Raw genomic sequence first — 16426 nt, 5'->3', positions numbered from 1 at the left:
CATGCTTGTCGACATCCTCCTTTGCTTGGATTCGTATATCAGTTTGACATACTCTGTCGAACCAGGTTGACTATCGATTTAGCTTATCTCACCGGTATGACCATCAACCATTCTTTTGATTCTGTTCACCAGTCGTCCATTAGTTGATGTGCCTTCTTTTCGGTTTATGCCTTACCGATAAGCCTTCTTTACCTGTAGCTAACCTGAGTCATTTGTACCGGTAGCCTTCCTTCTTTCTACTCACTCTCACTTGTATCACCATCATATATGTCACAACTTCTAACTTACCGGTGACCTTGCCAAACCGGTTGACATCAATGACAACTTAGTGCCAAATTGCCAACATATAGTTATCCTTAGATTGTATTTTATGAAGTTGAATATTTTTTACACTTAAAAATATTGGGAAGCCCTCTTGAAGCCCCCAAATATGAATTTTCAATATACCTCCATTTTTACAAGCGTTGAACAATTGAGAGCTTTCTCAATCTAAAAATCCAGTCTATTGCAACATTACTAAATCTACCCGACAAGAATCCACGCGAGCCTTTTGAAGGCATGTTTTGTTAGGGGTATTTAAGACCCTACCATTACAACTTATAATTTTTATGGATAACGTGGAGAACAACATACTCTCCACAGTCCCATTTTATTGTATAATGTAGTCTAATTACCTCCTTTAATTTCTACCTTTAATTTTTTGCTCCTAGAAAATTCATCTCATTTACTCTTTGGCTACCTTGACATAGATGTCTGTTTATGGGGGGATAAAGGTTTTTGGTGTATATCTAGCCGAGTAGAGTCTAAACCTAAATCCTAAAGATAAATTTCAAGTTGAAGAGACTCGGATTCTCTAACCAATGGAGATGAACTCATCACCTTATCAATTTTTACAAAAAATTCAACACATTCCTCCCTCCATAAATCTGATGTAGAAATTCCTCTTCCTATACTGATTGATCATTACCCATGAGGTAATCCTCTTTAAAAATTTGTTAATCCTCTTCTCCCAAAAATTCATGTTCAATCTGCTTTATTTTTTGAATACACACTTTTATAACCATTTCATCAATAATAGAATCAGGATCCGAAACAAAAAAGTAGCTTTTTTAAAGTTTGAAAAGAATTAACATAATGCTTGTCTAGAATCTTCCTCATAGCTAAGAATTGTTTTCTCAAAACTCTCCAACATGTGTGTATTCAAGGGAGATTGTAGAATATAACATGGAAGAGTCATTAATTTCTCCCTCTGAAAACTAGCTCCCTTAAAGCATTCCATTACATGATTTTTTTTATCAATAGAAGTAATTGGAAAGGATGTTGAGAACACTAACAAGGGTAAGAAAACCCCTAAAAAAACATGTGATATTTGGATAGAAACATCAATTCAAAAAGAAGACCTCTTTTTGCCATAGCTCACTTCTAACACCTTATTACTTGGCACATCATATGTTTGTAGACGAGATGGAGACCAAGAAACCAAATCCACTATTGTAGAATGAGACAATATATTTCTTTGAAGTGGACCTTGAGTATATCTCTCCTACTAGAGGTTATTTTCAGAGAAGAGGAAGCTCTCTTGGGTCCTTGCAAAAGAGCATACTTTTGTATTGGAAACTAGATCTTCATGATCCCTGATATCAACATTTCCCATCGTTAAGAAATCAGAAGTGAAATAACACAATTGATTATGATGGGAGACTACCATAGATGGATCTTCAATAACAATGTTTTGTAGGCAGGATACAAATTGAGATTGAATTAAAATATTGGTTGGAAAAGATTTAGTCAGATCTAGTAAGACAAAAACCCTAACATGAAGACTAGTATGTTGAAATAGTTTAAAATCATGCTTCAGAAAATACCCATTTGATTAGCAAGGGTTTGCACAATATGAAGATCTTGATATTCCAAAGGAAGAGTGGGTAACATGACTGAGAAAGGAACAAACTTCATAGACACCCTGGTAGGATCAAAATTTGGCATCCATCCTTGTGTGAACAAGAAAATGAATCTAAGAACCATGACATAGATCTATGAACTAGATCTCTATCTTTCTTATCAAAAAATATTGCAATTAAAATCTCCTCACCACCATCGAGGAAAAAAAGTTCAAGGATATTAGACCAAGAACTTCGAACCCATAAGGATAATTTAGAAATTTCAAGGTTATAGCTATAAAACTAACTAGTCAAGGCCCTATTTTGGAGTTCAAATATCTGGGTTTCAAGGAGACCTTATCAAAAGGTTACTTTTAAAACAACCTCATCATTAGACCTACCCACATTAGCAAGGACTACTGTCTCCTAGATGACCAAATTGTTTTTCGCTTTTTGTGAACCCATTTTGTCAAAATCTCCTTGTGATTCCGCTAGGCTCTCCTTTTCCTCCCACAAAACATTTTAGCTTACCATTAATAGTTACGTCATTTGTATATCCATCCAATCTTTGATCATGCCAACCATTTATAGGCTGTAGATTTGGACTGAGAGGGACTCATCATAGAGGGATATTATTAGGAGATGAAATAGAGGGTGAAACATAGACAAGGAGAGAGTTACGGTAAGAAATGAAATCCCTAAGCTGGAAGGGTGAAAATTATTATTTGTAAAAGTGCCATTCTAACAAAACTGATCTCGAGGTCCACACCATGATGACAATCTTGTTGTGGTGGAATACCTCAAGGTTTGCAACCGTAAAGTTTTTTAAAAATTGGTCATTTATATCCTACTTGTTTTTGGAGTTCTCATCCTACTTGTCATCATATAACATTTTCCCATACCTAAAAGAATATTAGAAATAATGAAGAAACAAGAACTCCAAAAGAAGTGATTATTAACATTGTCATATCCGATTTATCAAATTTATCTATTACACATTTCATGGGTTCAAAGCCTTCAAATTATTAGATTATTAGATGCATTTACCCTCTACCTTTCGTCCATTGAAACTGAAAACTAAAGATGAAATTTATTATACATAAAATCAAGGGGGCATTCAAGCATTTAGTGTATAAATTAATTTGATTTTATTATTTATATATTACTTTCACTAGTATTAAAATAAAAAAATTAAACTAGAAAACTATTGTATACAACCACTGATATATCCATTCATGATACCAAGTCTTCCTACATGAAACCAAAACAAAAATCCAATTTACGTTAACCATAACTTCTTAACTCGTCTTTGCATTCGCATGCTACCATAAAGTACAAAAACATCTTCGTCAACACTTTAGAAACAAATTAAATATGTAGAGAAATAATTGAGAATAGAATATGTGAAAATATAAGTACAAGAAGTTTTTGATAGATATACACATAAAAATAAATAAATATTTAAATAGATAATTGATTATTTTATTTTATTTTGCAAATCAAAGTCTTGATTGAAAAATTTAGAGAAAAGGAAACATTCCATAGAAAACTACGTACATTGCAACTTTTGCATATTTTCATTGCAATGCTTGACAAGGACTTTAGTTGTGGCATAGCTCTGATTGTTGATATACAAAGTGCAACCTTTATATTTTATTCATTTCAAGAATGTCTGAAACCAATAAACTGATGCTTTTGGATATCGATTTAAGTTATTCTTATAATCTATGTAATGAAGACCAAACCGAACAGTATAGCCATTTACCCACTCAAAGTTGTCTAACAAAGACCATGCAAAGTAACCTTGTATGTTTGATCCATCCCTGCAATTCAACCATCACAATATTCTAGTATATAAAAGCTAAAAAGCAAAAAACAAAAACATTTTTTTTAACAAAAAATACCTTATTGCTTGTTGAACAAATGATAAATGTTTGGAGTGATAATCGATTCTCCAAGTATCATTAAGAGCTTGTGCCAATGACAATGTATCATCATTTTTTTCATCAATACCTATAAAAATATACTCAATTTTTTTAATTGAAAGGATAAACTTTGATATTATACAAAGTAAATCTACTTCTATAACAAAAATATATTAATAAAAAATACAAGCAACAACAAATTTATTATTGCACCATGTATAGGGATAGCCAAAATTTTAATGACTGTCCAGTGAAAATAGTTAAATTCACTATAAAATGTTTTACCATTCTCTGTGATGAAAATGAGTGGATTGTCATATCTGTATTTAATATACTTCAACAGGTCCCTTATACCACGTGGATACACGTGAAGCCAACTCGATCCTGCCTGTGGTCCGATGAGCATACCATTTCTCTCAGCTGATCACATTTCGATAGCAAATCATGTCAGAGGTTAAGTTCAATTTTTATAAAGTATTGCTAGATCACGTCAATTCATGCCCTTTGGAAGAAGAAATCAAAGATGTGTACCTGTTTGATTAGTTTGAGAGTCCAATGTGAAGCTTGTGTTAAGGGGATTCGGAGCTGTTATAACATCAGCAGCATAGAGAGCTGTGTAATAATTTAAGCCCAGAAAATCAAATGAACCTTTCACAATGGCAGATTGATGGACAGTAAATTTGGGTAGCCGCTCGCCAACAAGCTGTCTCATGGTTGAGGGGTATCTCCCTTTTGTAATTGGATCCATATACCTGTAAATTTACCCAGCCAATCAAATTCATACGAACGGGTAACTAAAATGGGCATAAGTAGACAGTTTTCAGAAAATCGTTTACTTACCAACCAAACATAAAATCTATGGCCCTTTGGGCGGCTTTCTGGTCCGAATGTGATTTTGAATAGCGAAGAAACCAGTGGCTTACTAGTGTAATTCCGATCAATCCCTTCTGTGCCGCCTACACAAAAAAAATGGAAGATTGGCATTTTGACCGTTGTATGCAGAACAAGAAAATTTGGGGCTAAAAGGTGGCTAACCTGATACTTGGTCTTATAAACACGCACAGCAGCTGCATGAGAAAGAAGAAGATTATGCGTCACAATATATGGCTCTGTTGCAGAATTTCCTGTGCTCGAACTTCCATTGGAAGAGGAATGGCGGCCGGGTGGAGTTAGCCCAACGTCATATCCTCCATAAGCGTAGTTATAAGGTTCGTTTAATGTAATCCAGTGCTTCACTCGATCGCCAAACTCTTGAAAGCACAATTCACTGTAAGCTTCAAAATCTTGCCTGCATATATCAGATCACAGATCTCCTTATGCACGGAAAATGGGTAATCAATGAAACGAGTGGGTAATGCATCAAGGATTCAATGATTTGGAAGGGTTACATACACAATATTCTCGCTGAGAAAACCTCCATACTTGTCCTCCAGAGCTTGCGGAAGGTCCCAATGGAAGAGAGTCACAAAAGGCTTGATATCTACAGACAGGAGTTGGTTACCACCTTAACAGTATTGCAGTGATTTCCACATCGATATTAGTAAAAGAGAAACACTTTACCATGTTTTAGGAGTTCGTTAATAAGGTTATTGTAGTACGCCACTCCAATTTTGTTTATTCCACCTTTGATCGACCCATCTTTCTCGCAAGAAAACTCAATTTAGGAGACCAAGAAATAGAATACCTAAACGCTAGCTATATTTCTCTAGAAAAAGAAAACATATGGCTCACATGGTAGTATCCGTGACCAAGAAATAGAAAACCTATATGCATCCATGCCCATGTCCTTCATCAGTTTCACATCCTCCTGTAAATTACACTATCCCTCTTTAATATAGTTCAACACAAAATGCATTCAGATGGCAAGAAATGGTAAAGGTACATTCATAGATCTGAGAAATATATGATTCGAATCAAATGTTATAAGCACGACACCTTATAGCGATGATATTGGTCCACAGCAACATCCCCATTGCTCCCATCAGCGATTGTCCCTGCACATAGTTTCATTTACAATAAGCTTTCGGACATAGATTGCAAGAGAGCAAATAAATAGATAGAAATGGATAAAAAGATAATTGTATGTATAGAAGAGCAAAAGTTAACCTGGGATATGGGAGAAAGTATCCCAGATGCTTGGGCTTCTTCCTCCTTCCCTAGCAGCGCCTTCATACTGATATGAAGCAGAGGCTGCACCGAATATGAACCCATGTGGAAACCCACTCCTATTCAGTACTTTTATTTCTTCCTGAGCTCCTACAAGAAACACCCACCACATGCACACTACTGCACAGGCTCTCCATCCCACAAGGCTATTCATTGTAGTAAAATGCTGGAGTTTTTATCCAATACAAAGCAATACAGTTAAGCCAGGAGAATGCATAGATAGCCTCTATTTAAACAAGAAAAACGAGACCACTCTATGAGAAGTTTAATTTGACCGTCAAGAGTTAGAATTATGCATTAAAACGATGTCCCTCTTCTAGAATTTGAATCTGACCGTTGGTTTCATACTGATCAGCAGTATGCTTTATTTCATGATGATTTAAGTATAAACAATGCTGTATATGGATTTTAGGCAATTTTTTCTGTGATATTAATTTGAATGAGCGGAAAATTCCTAACACATCGTCTATAATTGATTTCAAACGTGGAACTTGAACTGGTCCTTGTCACGTGGATTGTGCGAGCCTCGGAATTTGAATAAACATACTCAGAAGCGTTAGATTCAGACAAAGAAGGGATGCACAAAAAACGTGAATTCGGAGAGAAATAAGGAAGCACGAGTGAAACCATTATGAACTTTTGTATTATCACATTCTCAAATTCAACCTTATCGTTTTGTCGTAAGCGTCTATAAATTTTATGACAACATCAAGTATTGTTTTGTTTTTCCCTTTAAAAATTTGGGTTAAATACTTTTATTTAGAATTATGAGTTGATCAGGTTAGAGATAAGGATTCTAATTTTCAATAGGAAGATAAAGCAATAATATTTAATAGGGGTTTTAATTTTAGTGACAAGAATCACAATGGCATTACTGACTATAATAGGGGTTTGATTATCTAAACGAGAGTGTGAAAACCATCAGCAATCATTTTGTTAGACTAGGGAATTTAGTTATCTTTGAATTGTAAGGAGTAAGAGTGAAAATAACTATGTGATATGAATGATTTCAGTGAAAATATATATTTTTCAAATGTTTCAAGGAATATATTTGAAACAATTAGTTAGTTCAAAATAGTCTTATTATATGTAAAAAAATAAAATAAATTGAAAATTGGATTTTGAATTAAGATGGCTTAAGCTAAAAATAAAATCATTGCTAATTAATTTACAACACATTAAAAAAGAGTTTGAGTAAGTCAACAATAATTTTAAATGCTACAAATTTAAAGATAACTTTCATTGTTGTAGCACAAAATACTAAAACAAGTCTCATTAATGAAAAATGAGTTTGATATGAACTTGTTAGCCTTTTTTCTTATCATATTGTACTTAATATATTGTCTTTGAGTTTTTCTTGTGATATATATTTTCAGTATGTTTCAAAGCATGCAATTATTATTGAGTTGTTTAAATTTGAGTTTAATGTCTAACTTTTCTTTCGTATTAGTTACAATGTCAAGTAATTAATGTTTTAGTTTATATATATCTAGAAGTTTTATGTACTCTCAAACTTTTAGCTTCTTCAAGGTTTTTTCCAAAATATAACTTAATTTATTTTTTTGTTATCACAATTGAAAAACTAGTTAATTTAAAATCAACCCATCATATGCATAAAATATGTGGTGGCAAGTTAGTTTAAAATAATGTTATTGTATATTAGAAATCAAACTACTCATAAACCAATGAAAAGTTTAAAATCATCAATCAATTAAAATTCTTAAGTCTATGAAGGAATGAGAAAAAAATAATCTAAAACAAGCTATGATTTTCCCTATAAGATAGAAGTAGAAATGTATCTAGTCAATCTTTCTTATGAGGCCCTTTACCTCAACTATCAAATTTTTTATTTCTCATGAATAGGGTTTAGTGGATGAGACAAAACCACTTTCAAAGTAATGGATTGTATTGGAGTAGGAAGAAATTTTCTAGATAATACATGGATTATTATAGACCACGATATATTATGTAAAAATTATTAATGCTAATACTTTTCTAATTTTAATTTTTCGGTTAAAATATGTATTTTCTAAGTTTTGATTAGTAGTTTGTAGCGTAATTGATATTAAGATTTTATGGTTGTTTATTAAATATTGATTATTCAATTCAATAAAATTAGTACAATTAAATGATTTACATAAAAAGCCTAATAAAATAGTCAACCATCTTTTTGAGGTGTAATTCAGAATCAAAGTAAGGGTATCATGCAAAAGGATGGCATTCATATATACAATCAATGTGGCAAAAATGTTGAGGTTTCTTAGTAGAGCCAACCCAACCACATAGTTGCATTGATGATAAGTTTTATGGGTCACCAATAGTTTTCGATTAGCTTTGTTCACTATATTCACAATAATATTTCCCTTATATCTTGAATTTTCATATACAAATACATTTTTATTGATGGGATATTTAGCATACATCTCAACTACAATGAAATGCCAAATATCTCAACTCTCTTAAAATTTAAAAAAATCATGAAATTAGAAAAAGACTACCGGGCAAGGCAATGATAATAAATTCTTATCATACAACTCCATTCATTATTATTTTTTGATTCAATAATGAACCAACAATTATGCTCTCATTTAAATATTGCAATAAGGGTTTATCGAAAAGAGATTTAAATTTAAGTAACTCCTTAACCCTAAAAATTTATGTTTCATAATTTAGAATTTTGAAAATACATAGATAGAAACAATATATTATTATATGATATTCAAGCATGTATCTTGACTATTTTCTAATCTATACTAAACATTCATAAAAAAGATAAATAGGTAGGAAAGGTATAGGGTTTGAGAAATCCTTGATTTGAACATCTTATGTAAATTTCATGAAGTATGAGTAGATAGATCTAAGTTAACTAACTCTTATTTAATTAGAAACTTATAATACACGAAAATAAATTCAATCTTGAAATAAATTTTAAAAGTCATAGTAAAAATCTTCATCAATTGCTAAATTTTTAGTAAACATTAATTTAAACTTTTTCATAATATTAATAAGAAAGGAGTACTCACACTAATAAGGCAAGGCAACATGGAATCAAAAAATTACTACCAATATGAGAACAAGATTGATCAAATACTCATTGTATCGATGCATGTATAATACAATATTTATTGATATATCCAGAAACCATGACATAAACATTGTATTAAATCTTTATTTAGATGTTTAAATAATATCAATAATTTCTAATTACTTATATTGAGAAAAGAGAAATTGAAGTAATTGAACAAGAGTAGAAATAATAGCAAACAAAACAATCGTTGTCAAGCTGCAAGGTGGAAGAGTTAGCCATAGCTAAAGTTGAAGATATTGTAAAAAGTATTGAAGGTGTGTAGATTTGTTCTAGATTTGTAAAATAAATGGTCAAATAAATGTTGAGAACATCACATAGAAGGAAGACTCGAAAAAAATGCATTATGTTTTCGTATGAAAGAAATAGAGCCTACTTAAACTAGGATCCCTAAGCACTAGTAATGTGACTCTATGGGAGGTGCTAAGAAAATACAAGTGTCTCACACCTAAAATAACAATGGATTGATAACTGGTAAATTTTATGGACATATGATGAAGGAGAATTTGAATTTGCAGTAGATGAGAAAATGCAGCAATGGTGGAAATGGTAGTGGGATTGCAGAGAACGTCTCAAGGGATGAGGATGCGGACGACAAAGCTTATGCAGGCAAAAGTGAGACCTAGGATGGTGGGACTCTATGAGTTCCAAGGTATTGCAATGATGCTTTTTCTGGCAAGCTTGATGTTTTGCATGGCTCTAAGGGACCAAAGGAATCTGCTAGTCAACTGGACTCTTCTTCAGCCCCTCATTGTAATAGGAAATGGTCTGCCATTTTTAGTATGCATCCAAAAGGTAAGTCGGTCTCTCCCTTTTTGCACAGTGCAGACCTTGTTTCTTGTACATTCTCTATTTCAATTTCGGACTATATTATGGATAAAACTATGGCCAATATGGTTTGTATTATGGTTGGCAAATTTATGGAACCTCAACTTGATATTGGAACTGTTGAAGCACGGTTTGCTCGAAAATGGAAAGGCAAAGGCCAGATTGAAGTGGTTGCGATGGAAAATGGTTTCTTTTCCTTTTCTTTCAATTATGATGAAGATTTAAAATTATTGTTGGCTGGAGGACCTTGGGTGATGGGTAAGTCCTCTTTGGTATTGAAAAACTAGAAACCTAGCTTTAATCCCAATGATTGGGAGTGTTATGAGGCACCCATTTGGGTTAGTCTTCCTGGCCTCCCCTTGGAATATTGGGATGAGGAAATTTTTTGAGGGTTGGCTGCTTTTTTCAAAGAGTTGTTATCCTTGGATCTGATGATGGTGACTAAATGGAGATTACTTTATGCTCAGATCTGTGTGAATATAAAATAGTTAGTGGATCTTCCCTAGTAATTCACTTTCAATTTGAAGTTGGATAATTGGGTGTAGAAAGTCGAATATGAATGTATTCCCTTTTCCTTGTATCATTGTAAGAAGGTGGGACATTGGGCTAGGGATTGTCCTGTGGAAATACCTATAAAAAAAATTTGGAGGAAGAAAACTACTGATTCAGCCCCTGTTGTGGAGATTCATGTTAATCTGGTGCAGAATGGTCTATCATCTCAAGTGGTGTAGAAGCTTGACACTCTGAAGTAGAGTCGCTAGCAATTGTAAGTGGTTCCCAATGTTGATAATTAGGCCTTAGCTACTTCTCAGAGTGTTCCTGATGCTGAGCAGAGTTATCCATTGAATCATAATAGTATTCGTCATCAGGGGTTGTTAGAAAAGTCTCTTCCTTCATCGGAGGAAATGAGGGAGGTGTTGGTCATGGGTATCTCTATTTCTCCTATATTGGGAGAGCAGAGTCTCAATATGATTATGGATGTGGGTAACTCTTTAAATATTTTAAATCCTTAGATTAAGGTTGTGTAGTTGGGGACCTCTTCCTTAGAGGAATTGGAAACTAATCCTCCAATGATTCAATTTCTAGATATTGATCTTGAGGATTCAAATCATTTTGTTTAAGTAAAATCCTTGAATCATCGACATAGTTTTCTCTCCCCTTTAGGAACTACGTCAGCTTTGGGTTTTGTTAGGGTTAAGACTAGGAATAAACAAAGAGCTGATTGTGGTTTAGAAACAAGAGGAGTGGCAAGACCCCCAAATAATTTTAATACAGATAAGCAAAGAAAGCCTGAGATTATTGATGACTCTGAGAGAACCCTATAAGGTATGAGGATTGGCTCCCCTTGTTCTACTAAATTAAGATAATTTCTTGGAACATAAGGGGGCTAAACCAGCCCCATAAGCATGATCTCCTATCTAATTTGGTGAGGGATCATAGACTTGAGATTTGCTTGTTTAGGAGACTAAAATATTGTGTAACAAACTTTAAAAAATGAAGTGGATAGTCTTTAAAGATTGTGGTGTCCATTATTGTGATGCAGACGGGGCGTCAAGAGGTATTGCTACTTTCTATAATCCCAAGGTGATTCAAGGTTCAGTTGTTGTTGCCACTCCTAAACATATTGCTACTAGAGTCACTAATCTTTTGGATGGGTCTTCTTTGATTATTTCCAATATTTATGCTCCTAATAGTAAGAATGCTAGAAAGCTTCTTTGGGTTTCTATGATTAATTCTAGACAGTTGTTTCTTAATGAGAAGTGGATCCTGATGGGGGATTTTAATACCGCTATATCTAATATGGAGAAGATGGGTGGGGCTCCGATTTCATAAAAAATTAAACAAGATGTATTAGATCTGATTAATTCTCTAGGTTTTCTTAATCTGGACCTTGTAGGATCTATGTTTACCTAGTCCAAATGACGTAGTGGCTCGGAGCTTATCCAAGTCAGATTGGATAGAGGTCTCCTTTCTCCTAATTGGCTGATGTATTTCTCCTATAATTTATCATCTTTATCGAAGAGTGGTTCTAACTGATTCCCAATTTTCCTTTATATCTCCTCCCTGAGTAGGAGAAAGGCTTTCCCTTTCATATTTCAAAAAATGTGAGCCCATAACTTTGAGCTACATGATAAAATTGTAAAACAGTGGGATATCAACATCCAAAGAATGGCTATGTACCGAGTGGCCAAAAAAATTGCCAATGTTATGTTGACCATTTGGAGGAATTGATTATGTGTTGCATTGATGTTTTGTCATTGATGTTAACACTAGTTGTTTTGGCTTCTTTACTAGTATCCTTCTGGTCCTAGTAGGATGTTTGGTTTCTGGTTGGATTAGATCATGGTGATCCGGTATATTTTGGCTTATGGAGTTGGCTTAGATCTGCTATTCATACTACTTTGATTCATGTTTAGTCAACTAGTTTTGATTTGGTGATCGTATGTTATCATGTATGCTGTTAAGATTGGTTTGTTGATCCGGTGAGGGTTTCGTCGGTAACGCATTATTGAAGATCTTTGATGTTATGCATAAGTGGTGTTAGTATGGTTTCTAGTAGAGATTCAAGATGCTAATGGTGATCGTGCTTGAGACTTGGTTCATTGGGATAATTTCTTTAGCGTGTGTGGACCTAAATTGGGTCTTGGTTTATCTAGGTTATGGACTGGCTTAATGTAATGGTTTGTTTGGACTTATCGATGTGTTTCCGGGATGTCTTATGGGTTGGATATTATTTGTTTGGTCTTAGGCTGACATGCTTTGTAATTATATAATTATTTTATTATCTATTGGCCGACCTTATTGTTTGTGGTGAAGGGTGTGTATGTATATGATGTAAGATCTTATTGTAGATGATATGCATGGGATATGGATGTATAGGAGCGAATAATGTAATAATCATTCATGCAAAGGATTTGGTCGATCATTGGAGATCAATTTGGGTTTATGTAAGAGGATTAATTCCTCTAGTATTGGGCTTAACTGGAACTATACTTAGGCATAGGAGATGATATCATTGTAGTTTATTCTTCCTTTTGGATTGCAGTCTGGATTTTTATGTAGTTAGTGAGACTCCTTTTTGTAATGAGCAGTGTGCTCTATGTTGTTGGACTTCTTGCAAGTGCAGGCCCCTCATTTGTAATCACATAGTTAGTGTAGAAGTAATATTTGACTGTGGGTAGGCTTCCCATCGTGGTTTTTCCCTTTAACAGGTTTTCCACGTACAAATCTTGGTATCATGTGGATGGTATTTATTCTCTAATTGTTGTTTATGATTAATTGGTAAATTTGCTATTTTGGTAATTGGTTTATGCATTCCGGTATTGATCTTTTGGGTTCCTGTATTAGAGTTTTCATTTCTTAAGGTTCTAGTAATCTAGTGACAACTAATTCACCCCCCGCCCCTTCTCAATTGTCTTTTGGTTCTTTGAATTGTCTAACAATTGGTATCAGAGCTCTGGTCCTCTCTGCAGAAGAATAACTACTTGAGGAAGATCCTATGGTGACTAATAGTTCAAGTTCATCTAGTTCATCTGCTGCTATCTTTCGGAGAGAAATTCCTAGGCTTGATGGAACAAATTACAGAGTATGGAAGATTTGGATGGAGACTCATCTGAGATGTCTCGATAAGGAAATTTGGGAAATCACAAAGAATGGTATAACTCTTTTTAATACAGCATCTGGCAATCCTCCTCTGGGAAACTTGGATAAGGAGCTTGAGAATGTTTGTAGAGCTAGAGAAACCCTCTTGTGTGCACTTTCTTATCAGCAAATAATGGAATTAACTGACAAATCAATAACAAAGGCTATATGGGACAAGTTGGAGACTCTTAATGAAGGTGGCCCTACTGTTAAGATTGCTAAACTTGATGGTTACTGGGTGAGATATAAAAAGTTGAAGATGGAAGAAGATGAAAGGACTACTACATTCATGGAAAGGCTAAGTGAAATTGTTATAGGCATTCAATGATGTGGTGGATATCTGAGTGAAGATGAAATAGTTTCTAAAGTTCTGTGAGCTTTGCCACTGGCTTATAAAATGAAGGCTACTGCAATTAATGAATTGAGAACAACGGCTAATACTTCTGTCAATAGAGGTACCTAGGTTGGGAAATTATTTGCTTTTGAGCATGAAAAATTTGGACCTTTTAGAGTTGTGAAGTCTGAACCTGCTTTTCATGCATTTTCATCATCAACCGGCAAGGAAGATTGGAAAGATTTGTATGCAAAGGAATTGGATGATATGAAAAAGTATGTATGATCAAAGGAAAAGGAACTATATCATTAGATTGTAAGCACAATATTGATAATATTTATTATGTTGAAGGTTTAAGGCATAATCTTTTGAGTGTAGGATAGTTGGTGGATAAGGGATTTCAATTATAATTCAAGGATAGAAAATGCAAAATCATTAATAGATCTGGATTGAAGATTGCAACTGGTACTTAGAAAAAAGGTAATATATTTCATTTGAATTCCAGTGAGAAGACATGTTTGATTGCACAAATTGATGAGAGTTGGCTATGGCAAAAAAGGTTATGTCATGTGAATTTTGATTGCATGGTAAAGATCAGTTCAACTAAGGCAGTTAGAGATATACCTAATATTGTGAAGCCCTATATTCTAGTACATAAAGAATGTCAAATGGGAAAATATGTCAGAAGCTCTTTTAAGAGTGTACAAGACAAATCTAATGATCTTCTTGATCATATTCATACAGATTTGTGTGGCCCTTCTAGAATTAAAAGTTTTCAAGGTGATAGACATTTTATGCTAATCATTGATAATTATTCTAGAATGATGTGGGTTACTTTTCTAAGGGAGAAGTCTGAGCCTTTTGAAAAGTTTAAAATCTTTAAGGCTAAAGTTGAAACTGAGACATGCTTGAAGATTAAGTGTTTAAGGTCAGATCATGGTGGAGAATTCACATCTAGTGAGTTTAATAACATTTGTGAGCGGCATGGCATAAGGAGACAATTTTCTGCTCCTCGGACACCTCAACTAAATGGAGTTGTGGAAGTAAAGAACATAACTATCTTGGATGCTGCTTGAACAATGATGAGGGAAGCTTATCTTCCTCATATCTACTGGAGAGAAGAAGAGCACAACAGTCTATACATTCAATAGAGTACATGTCAAAGGAGAAACCGGTAAGACACCTTATGAATTATGGTTTGGCAATACACCTACAATTAAGTATTTCAGAATGTTTGGTAGTAAATGTTATATGAGTAGAGATGATAAAATTAGAAAATTTGATCCTAGATGTGATGAAGGAATATTTCTTGGTTATTCTAATGAAAGAAAAGCATATAGATGTTATAAAAAGAGATTGCAGAGAATTGTGGAGAGCGCTAATGTTAAGGTGGATGAGATGAATAAAAGTCAAATCGGAGTTCACGAGCAAGAACCAGCAATGGAAATGATCATTACTGAACCTGTAACACCTTTACCGGAACAAAATGTTGAACCAGTTACTGTGGTAGTCTCAAAAAATTCAACAGTAACTGAAGAAGAGGAAAGAGGAACCGAGAATCAGAAGACTCCTAGGTATGTAACGTTGAATCATTCAGAAGATCAGATCATTCGGGATAAGAACAATGGAGTGATGACAAGAAGGAGATTAACAACTAATGAGCTATGTTCAATTTATCAAGTTGAACCGGTATTAGTAATTGAGGCATGTAAAGATGAATGTTGGATGAAATCTATGGAAGAAGAGTTAGATCAAATAGAGAAGAATAACACATGAATTTTAGTTCCCCAACCTAAAAATAAGAGTTATTGGAACTAAATGGGTTTTTTAGGAATAAATAAAATGAAGATGGACAAGTTGAAAGGAATAAAGCTAGATTTGTTTGTAAAGGATATTCTCAAAAGGAAGGAATTGATTATGGTGAGACTTTTGCACTTGTAGCTAGGATTGATGTTGAATGCTACTTCTTTTCTTAAGGAAGCATCACCGACCGTTCTCATCTCATAGGCTATTAGTGAGGCAAATAGTTCATCCATTAAAAAGATCTCCAGATCCTTGGCTTCTTCTATGGCATACACCTTTGTATCATACTTAGGTGTAAGACACATAAGTACCTTCTTTACAAGGATCTCATCTGCAATTTCTTCACCAAGCCCTTTGGTGGTATTCATAGTTTCATCAAATTTGTGAAGATAATCTGCAACATTTTAATCATCCTTCATCTTGATACCTTCAAGTGGCCCCTTAGTGCTTGTAGCTTGGTCTCTTTGACTTTTGCATCTCCTTCAAATAATCTCTGCAATTTATCCCAAGTTTGCTTGGCTGATGCATAATGCATGACTTTGACATATTCATTATCAGACAGTCCACTCAAGATAGCATGTTTGACTTTTGCATTGTTCTCATACTCCTTCTTGGCATTTGGATCAATGAGAAGAACACTAGGGACAAAATACCCATCCTTAAAAGACATCCACACATCAAAACCAAGGGAGGAAATATAGGTCTCCATTCTTCTGCTCCAAAAGGCATAGTTAGATCCATCAAGCATGGGGGCTTTTGAGGA

The 16426-nt window shown here is 34.1% G+C and overlaps 1 protein-coding gene across 1 annotated transcript; it reads right to left on the bottom strand.

Moving 5' to 3' along the window:
• Nucleotides 1-3483: 3483 nt before the first annotated feature.
• On the bottom strand, nucleotides 3484-6135 carry LOC131859428 (beta-glucosidase 12-like). Its single transcript, XM_059213150.1, has 11 exons — nucleotides 5912-6135; nucleotides 5741-5799; nucleotides 5537-5612; nucleotides 5366-5443; nucleotides 5198-5285; nucleotides 4841-5093; nucleotides 4646-4761; nucleotides 4337-4557; nucleotides 4091-4225; nucleotides 3785-3893; nucleotides 3484-3703 (listed from the first exon to the last, which is right to left on the bottom strand). Exons 1-11 carry the CDS (start codon nucleotides 6123-6125, stop codon nucleotides 3538-3540), a joined length of 1515 nt encoding a protein of 504 aa, XP_059069133.1. The 5' UTR covers nucleotides 6126-6135; the 3' UTR covers nucleotides 3484-3537.
• Between the last annotated feature and the right edge of the window lie 10291 nt (nucleotides 6136-16426).

This window comes from Cryptomeria japonica, chromosome 10 (genome assembly GCF_030272615.1).
Source record: "Cryptomeria japonica chromosome 10, Sugi_1.0, whole genome shotgun sequence".
Lineage (NCBI taxonomy): Eukaryota > Viridiplantae > Streptophyta > Pinopsida > Cupressales > Cupressaceae > Cryptomeria > Cryptomeria japonica.
The sequence above is the reverse complement of the archived record's forward strand: the minus strand, read 5'-3'. Positions and strand labels throughout refer to the sequence as shown.